The 15,833-nt window shown below is 42.9% G+C and overlaps 1 protein-coding gene across 2 annotated transcripts in view; it reads right to left on the reverse strand.

Moving 5' to 3' along the window:
- Positions 1-15,340, reverse strand: part of SELENOI (selenoprotein I) — a 43,855-nt gene extending 28,515 nt beyond the window's left edge. The window contains exon 1 of one of the 2 annotated variants that reach the window (XM_037528368.2): positions 15,205-15,340. In XM_037528368.2, coding sequence (XP_037384265.1) covers positions 15,205-15,261 — 57 coding nt within the window. In that variant the 5' untranslated portion in view covers positions 15,262-15,340. The remainder of the gene's footprint in view (positions 1-15,204) is intronic. The other variant, XM_054701258.1, reaches the window with a different exon arrangement.
- Between the last annotated feature and the right edge of the window lie 493 nt (positions 15,341-15,833).

Raw genomic sequence — 15,833 nt, forward strand, 5'->3', positions numbered from 1 at the left:
CAATCTTAAAACACCTTTTCTAAACAAAATCTTTCCTTGCCCCATGTTTTCTATCCTGTCTTCTTCTGCCTAACAAATTACACAAAGGTCTAATTTTTCTTCCAAACAATAGTTCTTCAAATATTTGAGGATAGTTCTATGACAACCAAATCTTCTCTTCAGCTAGTCAACCATCCCATGTCCCTTTTGCTGACAGAGATGCGTCAGTCCCTGTCATCACCTAGGTCTAGACCAGAGGGTGAAAAGTTTCTTCTGGAAAAAGCTCAACAGTAAATACTTGGGGCTTTGCAGGCCATACGGTCTCTCCCTAACACAGCAGGTAACCTGGGAGTTTTGTTTGATAACCTGTGCTGCAATTTGTTGTTAATACCTACACAAGGAAATTTCAAGTGAAGCATCAGTAGAAAGGTGAACCCTTCCTCAGCAACCACTTTCTCTGATACTTAGCCTATTATTAATTTCCTGTGACAAAATCACACTGCAGATTTCACACAAACGCACAGTCATCTAAATCCCTCAGGCCTTTCTTACATGGACAGCTAACGTGCTAATATGAGGCTAGTCATTGGAACCCAAATGTCAGACTCTTCATTCACCATCTTAACATTTCGTTTTGCACAAGTCAACTCACCTTCCCATCCCCTCCATATCTCTTCAGATTCAGATTCAGTTACCCAAGGTGATAGCATTGCCTCTCCAAACTCTCAGCATGTAAATCTGCCATGCCAATACCTTCACCTGAGTCTTTGTAAATCATTGATCAAGGAAGAACTTCTGAATATACTAGCAAGAATGATATTAGTACACTTAATAATTTTCATTTCAGTATAGAATTCTATACTGTTACCTCTTTGGCAATCAGTTGCTCTTGCCTACGAGAAAAGATTTTCATTAAAGTCTCCGCGAAATCCAGAATCACCTTAGATAATACTTTCCCCGACTTTCTCAGAAATTTTCAAACCTTTTCTTTCCCCCCTCACTCTAGTACAAGAGAGTTCATTCTTCATTCAACAAACATTTATGATTGAGTGCCTATGATTTTACTAGAAAATTATGCTGGTCAAAGAAGACGGGTAGAGAATGCCAAATGAGACCAAACGTTTCCTGTGTTCACCAAGTCAACCATCTAATGTGAGATGGGTGGTAAGTTAAGAAAACAAGAAATAACCACAAGCTATGATAATTCTGTGGCAAAAATAAGAAGGTTGTTGTGTAAGAGGACAAGGAGGCAGTGAGAGAGCCTCATTGTAGCAGTCGGAGAAAGGTTCTCTAAGGACAGGACCCTTCCACTGAGTCCTAGAAGATGAGACGACTATCAGGTAAAGCATATGTGAGAGGCAGCGCCGAGTCAAAGAAAGGAGGCACTAAAGGGAACATGCTGCAATAGATTCCATTTATGTGACGTTCAGAAACAGACACGATATGGCAAAAGATGTCATCCCAGTAATTAGGTGATTGAATCAGGGACTTTTAAGGTGCTAGAAATAATTATGTCGACCTGGATGTGGTTACATGCTTCTATACCTATGTAACTACTCAGTTACACACTTAAAAGTCTATGCAATTATGTATCATTTATACCAAAAAAAAAAAAAATGGGAGAGAAAATAAGCAACATAAGTAGGCAGTGTGTGGATACAGGTGCTGGAGGGAGGGGAGTCCATGTGCAAAGACCACAAAGCTAGAACTACTTGAAAGACTGGAGGAAGGTCAACGTAGCTAGAGCTTAGTAAGCAAGGAAAAGTGTATGAAATGAGATTACAAGATGTGGGCAGATACCACCCCGGCAGGACCAGAGAAAGTCTGATTTTAGTCTAAGCCCAATGCATGTCCTAATTTATATTTTTAAGGGATAACACTGATGGGCCTCCCTGGTGGCGCAAGGGGTTTAGATGCAACCTGTGAAGCAATCTGCAGCCACTGCAGCATGAGTTCAATCCCCGGCCCGGGAGCAACCCACACGGTATAGCAGACCTCGCCTGACTCGCCCACTGCTCCCCTCAGCAGTGTATTTCAGTGGATCTGCCTGTTCTGCTCCCCACTCTGTCTCTGGTGAATCACCCCCACACATACACCTCTGGCCTACACACCAGTTCTTGTATGCATAAATAAATAAATCTTTAAAAAATTAAAAAAAAAATAAAGGATAACACTGATTACAACAGTGTAACAAACTGGACATGAGCGGGACAAAAGTGCAAATGGGACTATCATAGTACCTCAGATGAAAAATGATCATGGGTTAGACTAGGAAGAGTACAGTAACTTCTAAATTAATTCCAAAATATGCTGTAAATTACCATTTTTTGGAAAAGGTCATTTGAATGTTGAGTCTCCTTTTGACTGAAACAGGAAAACAGCTCTAATGAAAGGAAGACTGTGGAACCACCTCCCTGGCCCTGCAAGTATTTCCTCTATGCAGGTGCTGTATTTCAAAGCTTTCATGTACTGTTATGAACTAACACACCCTCACATTAAACACTGAGCTTTGGACAACGTATTAGACAGAGGTTACTGCCCAAAGGAACGCTCTACTAGCTGTCAGCAGCAGCACACTTGCCTTGCTTGTTTTCTAATCAATACAAGGAGAATAAGACTCTTACTGTCAAATGATTTTTAACACAAGGCTTGTCTTTACCCATCTGAAATATAACCTTTAATACTTGTAAAACATATTTTAGTTAACTGTGGAAATACATGAAATATGCTGTGGTACAAGCTAGTAATAGTTCATAAACTGCAGATGTGATTGCTTCAGATGTAAGCAAATTCAAAATGATATTTGTGATTTTTAAAATTGTTTACAAAATTCTTGAGTTCAAAGACAGCTGCATTTTTAGGAGTAGAAAGCAAGATAGCCAAAAAGAACCAATTCACAATGGGGGTCCACCGTACGAAACTACAGTATTTATTGCTCATACCAACTTTCCAGACATCACTAAAATGAAATAAACACATTATCAACTTCTCTTAAGAACTCAGAAAACAAAAAAGAAATGCCAGTTCTCTCTCTCTGCTCCCCCTGCACTATGACACCGAGTGACTGAAGGTACTAAGTCAGTCCTCGAGGACAGGTCACATGACTCAGTTGTTTCAGGTCTTTAGAGGGGCAGAACCCATCCTGGCCAACACTACCTCCCCACTCCTGGAGCAGAGCTGTTTGGCAATGACATTCCAAGCCTCCAGGCGAGGCACTTAAGCACAAAACATAAAGCAGGGATTTTAAAAACTGTTATGCACTCGAGTATCTGTCAAAACAGCTGACTTTCACACACAAATGTGTAATTCAGTGAGCAATGGCCTATAAAGAAAGTGTCAAAAAAGTGAGAAAACTTCCCAACCTGATCCTTTCTGCTCAGGCACACAGCAGGAGCTCAATAAATATATTTAAATGTTTGCACATATGAATAAATAAATGCACAAACTACTCTGTATGTGGATTTAAGCACTGACCTACCAGTGATGAGTGATGACTACTCCCTTCTCCACATCTGCTTCCCCTGAGGAACTAAACCACAGCAACTTGTTACTCATGAGGGAAAGTTAGTCATTCATACTCTATTTATCAGGTTTACATTTGTATGTTTTACATTTGTATGTTTACATTTGTATGTTTTACATCGGTATGTTTTATAGTTTATATATCAGGTTTACATTTGTATGTTTTACATCTGTATGTTTTATAGTTTCCAAAACACAATTATATCTGTTCTTTTATTTAATACTATAAAAGAGATAAAGTAGAATATTCCTCCCCATTTTTCAGATGAAGAATCTATAAAATCCAGAAATTAACAATTAATATTAACAGGTAGGTCTAAATTACAAGATATTTCTGAGCCGTCATTTGTGAAACAGATCACTTTAAACCAGAATGCCCGGCTCAAACACAGTAATCAGCTACCTGATTGAAATCAATATTGAAATCAATATTCCCAAAATATACTCAAAACTACATTTTTCTGTCTTCCAAATGTGTGGCAGACACATCCTAAGGTGATCTTCAACAAGTCATATCCTTGTATAATCAATCCCCTGCCCTTGATAGCTCCTTCCCTCCTTGAGAGTGGAACCTGTGGCAGTCTTAATTAGTACACATTCTGTAGCAAAGGTGTTGAGATGGCACTTGCAGGATACATTTCATTATGCAAGAGTTGTTCTTAGTAGTTTGGAGAAGAGTCTCCTGCTGACTTAACAAAGACAGCAATGGCGTGACTTGCCTATGCAAGGCCTAGTAGTGCCGAGAGCCTCAGCTCTACAACGGGCAAGAACTGAATTCTACCAACAACCATGAGCCTGGATGAGGACCCCAAGCTCCAATGACAATGCAGTTCTACTGACACTTCATTGCAGTTGGCAAGAGCTTCACAGAGAGAGGAGCCGGCTAACTGGAGCCCAGGCTCCTAGACTCACAGACATTGTGAGATAACAAAGGTGTGCTGTTTTATGCCCCCAAGCCCGCGGTTATTTCTCACCCAGCAATGGAAAACCAATATAGGGGATATCCCTGGTGGCACAGGGTTCAGTCTTAGCACTATCACGCTATCACCGGTGCTGCTGCCTGAGTTGAATCCCTGGCCAGGAAGCTAATCCACTTCTTCTGTCTCACCCACTGCTCCCCTTAGCAGTGTATTTCAGTAAATCCTCCTGTTTCGCTCCTCACTCTCTCTGGTAAATCCTCTCACCCCTCCCCACCCCGCACCTCTGGCCTACACCCTAGTTCATAAATAAATAAATAAATAAATAAATAAATAAATAAATAAATCGATCTTTACAACAGAAAAGGAAACCAATACACAATCCTGAAAACATTAAACCATCCACAAAACCAAGACTATCTGATGCTTGAATGCACACATATAAACATTATTCCTTTACTTTCTTTTCTTGGTTTTATTAACTGTTCTTCAAGTTGAAATATAATGAAATAACTCTTAGATGAGGTGGTGCTCAAAACACAGTCACCTAATGTTAACAACACTTTTACAACTCCTCAGCTGAAAGATCAGCCACACCAGCAATGTGTATAGGTCAACATCTATACCTTCTTTTTTTTTTTTTAAAGATTTATCTATTTATTTATACAAACACTGGGAACAGTCAGAAGCGCGGGAGGGTGAGAGAATTCACCAAGCCAGAGCAGAGAACAGAACAGGCAGACTGATGAAATACACTGCTGAGGGGAGCAGTGAGCGCGGCAAGGGAGGTCTGCGCGCCATGTGGGACCTTGGCCAGCAGCTGGGGATCCAACCCGCGCTGCAGAGGCTGTGGGCAGCTTTGCTGTCCAGCGCTCAACTGCCGCGCCACCGGGGAGGCCCAACACCTATACCTTCTTAATGTGCCCCTATTTCGAGATTAAGAGCTTTTTTTTTCCCTCTCTTTTTTTTTTTTTTTAATTTTATTTATTTTATACAAGCAGAGCCAGAGTGGGAAACAGAACAGGCAGAGTGACAAAATACACTGCTGAGGGGAACCATGGGCACGGCAGGAGAGGTCTGCACGCCATGTGGGACCCTTGCCCGGCGGCCAGGGATCAAACTGGCGCTGTAGAGGCTGCAGACAGCCTCGCAGGCCAGCACTCAACCACTACACCACCAGGGGAGGCCCAACACCTATACCTTCTTAAGCTGATTTCAAATAGTGCACTGCAAGCAACAGACATATGTAATAAAATTCAACATATATTAATTGTGCTCGCAACAGGGAATGTCAATAAAAACACCATATGCAGGCTCTTAGTTCCTCCCCATTCGAAAGACATCATCTCTTCTCATGCAGTGCCAGCATCCCTGAGATGCCATGGTGAAGGTAGGAGTGAATGATTTGGCCAGATTGAGTGCCTGACCACCAGGAATGCTTTTAACTCTGGCAAAGCGGATGTCATCACCATCAAAGACCCCTTCATTGGTCTCAACTATCTGGTGTACATGGCCCAGTATGATTCCACCCATGGCAAGTTCAACGCACAGCCAAGGCTGAGGATGGGCAGCTTGTCATCAATGGAAAGCCCATCTCCATCTTTCAGGAACGAGAGCTGAACAACATCAAATGGGGTGATGCTGGTGCTGAACATCATGTGGCCCCACTGGTGTCTTCACTACCTTGGAGAAGATTGTGGATGTGACATGCCCCCCTGGAGAAAACTGTCAAATATGACGACATCAAGGTGGTGGTGAAGCAGGAGTCACAAGGCCCCCTCTCAGGGGCATCCTGGGCTACAGCAAGGATCAGGTTGTCTCATGTGATTTTTAAGTGATACTCACTCCTCCACCTTTGATGCTGGGGCCAGTATTGACATCAATGACCACACTGTCAAGCTCATTTCCTGGTATGATAACGAATAAAGCAACAGGGAGGGGAACCTTCTGGTCCACACAGCCTCCAAGGAGTAAGATGCCCCTTGACCATTAGGACCAAGGAGAGCACAAGAGGAAGAGAGGTACTCAGCTTCTGGGAAGTCCATCCCCCACTCATCCAACACAAAGAATCTCCTGTCCTGTCACAGATTCCCCTGAAGAAGAGGAAGAGTTTAGGGAGCCTTACCTAGTCATGACCACCATCAATAAAGCACACTGTACCCAGCTCCAAAATATTAAATTAAAAACACCAAATCTAAACTTAACACACACACAAAACACACACACACAAATGGGTCCTATTAACCCTGGGTCATAAATTTAAAGTTTCTTAAAGTACTTTTTATCAATACAGGACTTTAGGAACTACACCCACAGAAAACACAGATTCAGTGGGTAATAAGATCTCATTTCAGTGATTATTATCATTTCTATGTGCTAACATGTCAGAGAGAACAGGGTGATGAGAGAAGACTGGACAAGAACCAGCAAGCCATTAAGGCAAACAGGTTTGCTTGTGAGACTTAATCTATAATAAGCTCCAACAAGAGATGAGGAGACAACAGGAGGGAGTTTTTCAGCGATGGAACCTGAAATTCTTGCTGAAGAATCTGAATACGCAACACATGAAAAGAAAGCTAATGCAAATTCTTAAGTAGCAGAGTGGTATTTGCGAACACTTACTCTGCTGTTGTATGACTATATGTGATTAAATAAAGGAAGAAATCGAAAGTGAAAGACTTTCCTGGGAACCAAGCTAGACAGACCTCTCTGTTATTATTTCCATTTGTCCATTAAGTTGGTTTAACTTCCTCTCCTAAAGTATACTTTCTCTTAATATCACTTCCAAGGTGCGGGAATATGTTACACGCTAGCTAATGTTCACAAGCAGGGAGGCACAAAATGTCAAGTTTTGATTTTTTTTATTATTTATTTAGCACTAATGTAAGTACTCCGAGCCAGGCATATTACAAATATTAACCCATTTAATTTTGATAATGACCCTATGAGGTACATATTACTCCATTTCACAGATGAAGAAGACTGGTTAAAGAGATTAAGTTACCTGCTCAAGATCACACAGCTAGTATGTGGGTTCTTTTTTATTTAGTATTAGTCCCAAAGTGAATTATTTAATCAAGTGTTTTATCTCAATTAGATTTAATAGTGAATGAAATGTTCTTGACATTCAACCAAAGGTAAGACTACTAAATATAATCATCCACCTACCCCTACTAATAATTTAAAACTAGGGGAACAACAGAAAACAAAATCAGTTCCATCCTTTTCCCTGTGCATTTCACCTGTTAACATTAAACACAAACCCAATTAAGTATGTCAGCGAAGGTCTTTATTCTAATGTTTGAACCACGAAACCCAGTAACTACAAGGCAGAGTTTATATTTCATTCGTAGATTTGAGAGGCGGTATAGCAAAAAGAACAATGGACTCAAAACCCACACTGTTTAGAGCCAAATATCAGTTGTACTTAAACTGTGTTCCAGTAAAGTGAGAGCAAATAATATTGTGTTGTTGGAAAAGCTATAATGTATTTTTTCTATGTTTTTCAATCAAAAATCCATCATGACTTTTCCAACAACCCAATAATAGCCCTACCTCACAAGGCAATTGGGAAAGTTAAATGAGAAAATAAGCATAAAGCACTTAAAGCAGTATCTGGCATATAGTAAATGCTGCATAAATGTGTGCTATCAGAATCATTTTTAATACTGATGACGATGATGATTCAGTATTTTCAGTGATATTGCTCTTGCCACTGCAACTTTCCTACGATGAGTGGGCCGGTGGTCCTCACACACATCCCACTTTCTTGTGCCTCTAAATCCCCATGATCTTTCTGGTCTATGTCTTGGTTTCCCATCAGTCTCTCTGACAGGAACATCTTTCCCCAACTCTTCCTTATGCATTGGGCAAATTCCTAGTCAGCAAAGACATTCTTAACATTTAAGATTACAGCAGCCAGAAAAATAAGTCATCCTCAGCTAACCAAAATCTCAGAAAATAGAAAAAAAAACCCATTTGAGGATGTTTCCTCTAGATAGTCCTTAAGATGTAGTAACCTTTCCCCCACTACTTAATTTCTCTTACTCTGCAGAATTTCCCATCCATCGCTACTTTCAGTCCTTCTGAAAGACTCCTCTGTCTCCGCCAACTGCAAAAATAATTCTATCAATATCAATAAAAGAGATATCAATAAAATCTGTATGAGACCACTACGATGTTTTTCAAGCCTTAATAAGGTAACTATAGGTGGGAGAGGGCAGTTCCCCAAATCTACTCAAGGAGACTAAAGCACAACAAATGATAAGCTATGCTTGAATCAACATGCAATATTATCTATCTAGATGATGCCTTAGGTAACATGCTGTACTCAGAGTTGCAGTCATAAATGAAAGTGAGAAGATCAAAAATTTCTTCTCCATGATGGCACAAGGGGTAAAGTCACTTCACTATCAAGCTATCCTATCTGAGTTTGATCCCCAGCCAGGGAGCTGACCCACATGGCACAGCAGACCTCTCCTGTCTCACCTGCTGCTCCCCTCAGCAGTGTGTTTCAGTAGATCTGTCCCCCTGCAACCTCTGGTCTACACCCCAGCTCCTATATGCATAAATATATAAATCTTTAAAAAAAAAATTCTTCTTTCCTATTGTGGCTCCAAGGGAAAGTATTCTAATCTTCGAAATCATTATGTGACTATTCCTCTAATGAAGTACAATTCATCCACAAATGACATTTCTTAAAAATATAGTTTTCTGTTTTTCCAAGTCCACAAAGTACACCTTCACCTTTAGAAGTGTCCTGCACAAAGATTACTGTTACCCTGCAGATTCAGCATCATTTCTCGTCTAAATTATAACTGTGCTTAGTGTTCTCTAAGGATCAGTCAGTCTCTCTTCAGCTTGGATATCCTGAGATACAATACTAACAATACCTCCTCACGGGGCTATCATGAGGAGTAAATCTTAGATTCAACAAATGTTAGGTGCTATCGTTACCAAAGAACCTTTTGGAGTTAATGTTTCACAAAACCCCCTCCTCAGTGACTGCCTCCTCTATGCAGTCACCCTAGGGGAACCTGAGTAATCCCAGATTCCATCTTTCACAGTATCCTCCCCAACCCCTCCAGCTAGTCACTCCCATATTCTGTCAATTTTAAATCTTAAGTCAGGGATCACAAACTCACATGTCCACAGTAATAAAGAGGGTAAAGTGAAAAAGGCAGATCTGCAGGAAGCACAGAGAATGGCAGGGAAAAGGCAAACAAGAAAGCAAATGTCCCCCCACCCCAGTCCTTTTTAACAATGAGGTAACAATGGCTTACTACACTGTCTGTTTCAGGACAAATACTCCTTTTAAAAGGGGCACAATTCCGCTTCAGAGGATTCTTGTCAAGAAGGTCTGGACAATGTTGTCCAATATTCTAGTTTTTCAAGAGAATTCAGAAATCTGGACTTTCATAGGAAAGAGACTAGTTTTTAAAACAAAATAGGTGGGGCCTCCCCGGTGGCGCAGCGGTTGAGCGCTGGGTTGCAAAGCTGCCCACGGCCTCTGCAGCGCCGGTTCGATCCCCGGCTGCTCCCCGGCCACCGGAGGAGGGTCCCACATGGCGCGCAGACCTCTCCTGCCGCCCGCTGCTCCCCTCAGCAGTGTACTTCGGTCCTTCTGCCTGCTCTGCTCCCCGCTCTGGCTCTGGTGAATTCTCTCACCCTCCCGCGCTTCTGACTGTACCCAGTGCATGTATAAACAAAACAAACAAACAAATAAATAAATAAATAAAACATGCCTCTATAAAACAAAATAGGTGTGTGCCAAATGAAACAAATTTGTTGGCTAAACCAAGCGGGCAAGTTTTGAACTCCTAGTTCAAATCTACTTTTATCCAGAACTAATCCTAAAATGTCTCCAGATGACCCAAACCTCAATCCATTCATTTTCTCAAACTGCCAGTGCTAGCTTTCTAAAATTAAACCTTGGTCCCATTTAAAATTAAGTGGTTCCACTACACTGTACCTAAGGACCACCTGAGGTATTTAACATAATACTAATAGCAATCTGGCCAACCTGAATCTCCCAAAATGGACCTAAGATGCTGCTATTTTGACACTTTCCCCAGGTGACTCTGATGCCAACAGCCCATAACCACAGAAACACTGATCTACAGGGTAAAAACCAAAAGTCCTTTCCATCAAATTAGTCCCTCTGACAGGGCCCCACCTCCCTCTCCAGTCGCCTCTGTCACTCCAACCATTATGCCTAAACACCTCTTCTTGTGGTTGCCAGAAATACCATCTTAGGTCCCCACCCCTCAGCATTCCACTGCTCTTTATTCTGTAATGCGGATGTCCCCCTTCACCTGGTAACAGTGGGGGCCTAACTCAGTTTCCCTCTTTTCCCTCCATCCCTTCTCTGAAGTCTTCTGGGCTCTAATGCTCACACCCTGGAAGCTGCTTCCTTCTCCTCTCCCACAGCACACAACACTAACCCAAGCACATTTATTAACTATTTATAACTATTTATTTACTTGTCTAAAAGCCACCAAACTGGGTTCCTTGAAGGCAGAAATTTTAGCCCAGCTTAATTTTGCAGCCTCAATGCTATGCCTCATACAGAGTGGGCCCTCGAGAAAATCTTAAATAGTATCAAGTAAAATTAAACTGTATGAGTAAGTGTAGGTGAAGGCCAGATTCTAGTTTTTCAGCATTTACCATCAAGATGCACCCAGTCTCTTTCCAACCTCTTTATTGTGATACTAATGAATTCACAATTATCACAATTCTTATAATTAGACTGTTGTTGACAATTGAGTTAATTACCATAATAGCAGAAACCAATTCATTATAAAATTATATTCTTGAAACCAAACAAGATATTTCACAGAACACTTTCGCTCTGAAGTAAATGATACAATTTGAAACTAACTGCTACACTGTCAGGACTATGCCTTCCTTGGAACATTAGGTGAGGAAGCAACAGAAGTTTCACCCTTAGATAAACTGGAAAATCCTACAAATCCAACAACCTGACCAAAGAAAGGCCAGGCATAGGGAACAAATGATAGATAAGCTTCATGAGTAAGATCCCTTCAGACACAATTGTCTGAAGCTAGATTAATAAGCAACAGAGAACGGTGGTTAAACCCCTGCCATTTTCACATTCAAAATGCACAAGTATCCTTCCCATACCCAGAAGCTGCACAGCCCCCTTTTACCATGCTTCCACAATGGTTTATATTCTTTACACTTTCATTCCTGCAATAAATGTTTGTTAAGTGCCTACTCTGTTCCTGTGCTAGTCTTTGGTCAAGTTGAACAAGACAGCTATATAGCCCCCTGCCTCTGAGCTCACAAGGTAACAAAAGAGGCAGACAATCAACTAACTATTCTAACTGTTTAATGTAATTGTGCTAACACAACAGAGAACACGAGTGTTGAGACAGCATATAACACAGAAGCCAACCCATGCTTTCTTCCATATTGCAAATCAATTCTCACAGTTTCTTACTCCAGAGAACCTAATCACCCCTCTATGCGTGAACCCCTCCAGCTGTTATTCTGAATAATTGTCAGCTTTCCAACTGTAGCTCTCAGATGTACCTCTAGGGAACATAAAGAAATTAAAGTGGTTCAAAAGTAATTTTTCTAACCACTACTTTTGTAGTCGCAACTTTTCTCTTTATCTCTTTGCTCTAATAAGCGGGGCCACCTAGGGAACAAACTTCTTTTAAGTCTCTTACATCTTTACCCTCTTACGGGATGATCTTCTTCAAACACTGCTCTCATTCAGCAAGCATTCATAAAGCACCTAATGCCAAAGACCACATGGTGGGAATGCGTGATCCAAAAAGAAAAAGGTCTCTAGGTGCAACTCAAGCCAGTAAAACAAATCATTCATATTTTTCCTTTAGACCTTTGGATTCATATATTTTAATAAGAACACAATAGTGACTAAAGAACCCTCTACTAGAACTAGTGTACATCACAAACTTGTGGCCCTCCCCTTAAAAAAAAAAACCTCACTACAACTAAAGTAGTATCAACGAACTGTATTTCAGTGAACACTGGACACTTGCTAAATTGATCTTTGTTTTCCAGGATCACAGGAAATCTGCTGTCAGACACAGGAACTGAGTCAGATAACAGAAGCGGGGAAAAGATAGGACCAGAAAGTCACACTAAAATTTCCTGTAAATTAGGACACCTATCTAGTTGAAAATTTTAATCTAGGGATGCTTGCTCATAAGAAAAAGAAGATTCCCTACCAGTGACACTGCTGCAAATGAACATTTATACTATTGGCACTTACCCAGGAAGTCAGATCCTAGTAGAGAAGCAAAAGTTTCATGTCAATATTTACTATACAGAACAGAAAACAGAAAGGGGGTAGAGTTTAAGGCAAAACAAGAGATATGGGGGTTAACAGTCTTCTTTGATAAAAGTTGTTCAACCCTGGCCTGGTTACTAGGAAAGTCTGGAATTTGTTCCCACTTAGAATTTTACGACAAGACAGCACCTCAGTTCAAAGCGGTATGCACAATATTGATTAAAAGTAGAAGACTGTACCATGTAACCTTAGACAAAATACATTGATTTTCTTCAGTTATTCATTCACCCCCCAAGTGTCTACAGAGGAACTAGTATGCCTAGCACAGCAGCACAGGGCTCAGGCCATGGAGGTGCATAAGACAAGTCTAACCACCTGGGCATTATATTCTAGTGGGGAGACACTGAAGAACTAATTCCACAAAGGAGCACCACCTTACAATAAAGGGAAAGGGGACTAGTGGGGAACTAGGGTATTAGTCACCCTCTCTAAGTTTAAGATGTGACTATAAACATAAATGGGAGGGGCGCTACACCCTTGGCATACATAACAATTCTTGACAATGTGGAAAAAAGGCAGGGGTGGGGGAGAAGCTCAGCAAGTGGCATGACATGAAGCTGATGACACACATAAAGATTGGATCATGTGATAGATTTTTGGACCTCATTCTAACAATACGACAGTGGAAGGTTTTAGGCAAAGAAGTGATGTGAACAGATCACTATGAAATTCATAGATTCCAGTTCCAGAAAGAACTGGAAAGGGCAAAAGCAGATGTGGGTAAGCAATAAAATTTAATATGGGATCACAACCCAAAGTATAAGCAAATATCCATAAATACATACTGATTTTATATCCATGAAAACATACACTGGAAAGAAAAGACAGAACCCCAAATAAATTATATCGATACTTTGCCCTCAAGGAGGCTACTTCTCCACTCCTTAAGTTCAGGCTGTGCATTGTGACTGCCTTCCCACAAGAGTCAATTTACAGAGAGAAACTTGACAAAGGCTATCTCAGTCTGGTGATCAAAGTCAACACCAACAGAGGTAAGTCATGGTCACAGCATGTACTCTTCATAGCATGCAGTGAGACTGGCACTTTATCTCCGTGATCTTCCTCCCAAACACCCATAACCCTTGTCTACTCATGCAAAAGATACCAGACAAATCCCAATGTCAGACATTCTGCAAACTACCCAACCAGAACCGCCTCAAAACTGTCAAGTTTAACAAAAGCAAAGAAAGTATGACAAATTTTCCTCGCCAAGAAGCGCCTAAGGAGATAGTGACTAAAGTAATGTGGTGTCTCAGATAGGATCCTGTAACCAAAAGAAAGAGCATTAGGTAAAACTAAGTAAATCTGAATAAAGTATGTACTTCAGTTAGTAATAATGCGTAAATATTGATTTATTAATTGTAAGATGTTAAAAATAGGGGTAATTAGGTATGGAGTCCCTGGGAACTCTGTTCTATCACCCCTCCAGATTCTGTCAAGCTACTGTAAGACATTCTGAAACTATTTTTAAGTAAAAGATTATTTAAAGTGTCTGCAGGGGTAGTGATAACAGAACCACTCTTCTGCAGAGGCTACAAATGACAGAACACACAGGACAGCACCTGCTGATTCACTGGCTAGTGGGTGGGTAGGAAAATCAGAAATAAAAGTGACACGGGTAACAAAGATGAAAGGTTACTGTCCACATTCTCGTGCCTGGACACTGGACGGTCGGCGGAGTCATTCACTGATAAGGGAACAATGCAGGAGAACCAGATTTTGAAGAAAGTTAACCAGCATTTACTGGAGAGGCCCTAACGTGCGAGGAGCTTCTCAAATTCTGATAATCATTTTGCACAGTAGACTATCACTTGGCTGAAAGCCAAAAAGAGAAAATTAGATTTTGGTATCAAGTTTTTAAGTACTCCAGAGCCGGCGGCGCTCTTTCCACTACGCAGTTCCTTCCTGTGTCCATTTACATCTGGCAGCCCAAGTGGCACCAGCTACTGTCGAGGAAGCCTCCTTAATGGCAGCGAAGTGGGGCGCCCCAGCCGGAGGGGGCTCTAGTCTCCCCCCTCCCCGGGCCTCATCTGCCCAACGATCTTCTTTCTCCATCTCTGAAGTTGTATGCAAAAGAGGCGGGTAAAAACTTCATTAAAAGCTGACAATTAAGACCCCACGGCAGGGCGCTGCACCTCCTCTCAGCAGGCTGCAGCAACGATGCTGGCGACCAAGTGAAGAGAACGGGGTTCCCTCGCCCCACTCCCGTCCAGCGATCCCCCGAGAACCAGGCGATCCCGCGGGGGCGCCGATCCCGGCGGCGGGCCTAGGATGCTCCCAGGCACGCTCGACCCCCAGCCCCCCAGACGCGGCAGGACCCCGGGGAAATGCGCCCCAGCCCGCCCGGGGCCACGCGGCACAAGGTGACACGGGGCGCGCCGGCCCCTCAGCTGCCCGGAGAGGCCGGACGGGCAGGGAAAGGGGCGTCCACGGGGCTCGCACTACCTTGTACTTATCAAAGCCAGCCAGCTGCTCCGAGCTCACGTATTCGTAACCAGCCATGGCGACCCGAACACCACGCGGCCGCCGGGCTGCGACTCTCCGCGGCAAGGCAGGGACGCTCGCGCGGCGCACCGGGGAGGCGAGGCTGGGCGGACCTGGCCCGGCAGGGAGGTAAAGAGCCGCGCTCCGCCCACCGCGCACGCGTCGCCACCGGGCCACTTCCGCCGCCGCCCTGCGCGCATGCGCCGCCCCCAGTTCTCCCCGCCCACCGAGGGAGGGGCGCCAACCCGCTCGCGCGGGCCGCCCCCTGTCATCGCCCAATCAGCATGGATCAGGCAACACCAAGTCCCGCCTTCCGGGTCTCCTCGTCGTTTCATTTGCTAGCGTCAAAATTGGTGAGTTGAGGTAAGGAGGAGGGAGGTGAAAGGTCAATTTCCCAGGGGGCGTTGCTCCTTGTCCCCGGGGAAGGCGCGCTAGTGTGAGGAGCGGGCGCCCGGGTGGCGATTTGGGGGTGCTCTTGTAGTCTTGGGGAGGGGGTGGTTCGGCGGTGTTGGTCCTGGTTCGGCGGTGTTGGTCTTGGTTCGGTGGTGCCAGGGCAAGGGGTGATTGCCTTCAGGCGTGAAGGGACGGAG

This window comes from Talpa occidentalis, unplaced genomic scaffold (assembly GCF_014898055.3).
Source record: "Talpa occidentalis isolate TD23 unplaced genomic scaffold, MPIMG_talOcc4v2.1 talOcc4.5, whole genome shotgun sequence".
In the NCBI taxonomy this organism is placed as follows: domain Eukaryota; kingdom Metazoa; phylum Chordata; class Mammalia; order Eulipotyphla; family Talpidae; genus Talpa; species Talpa occidentalis.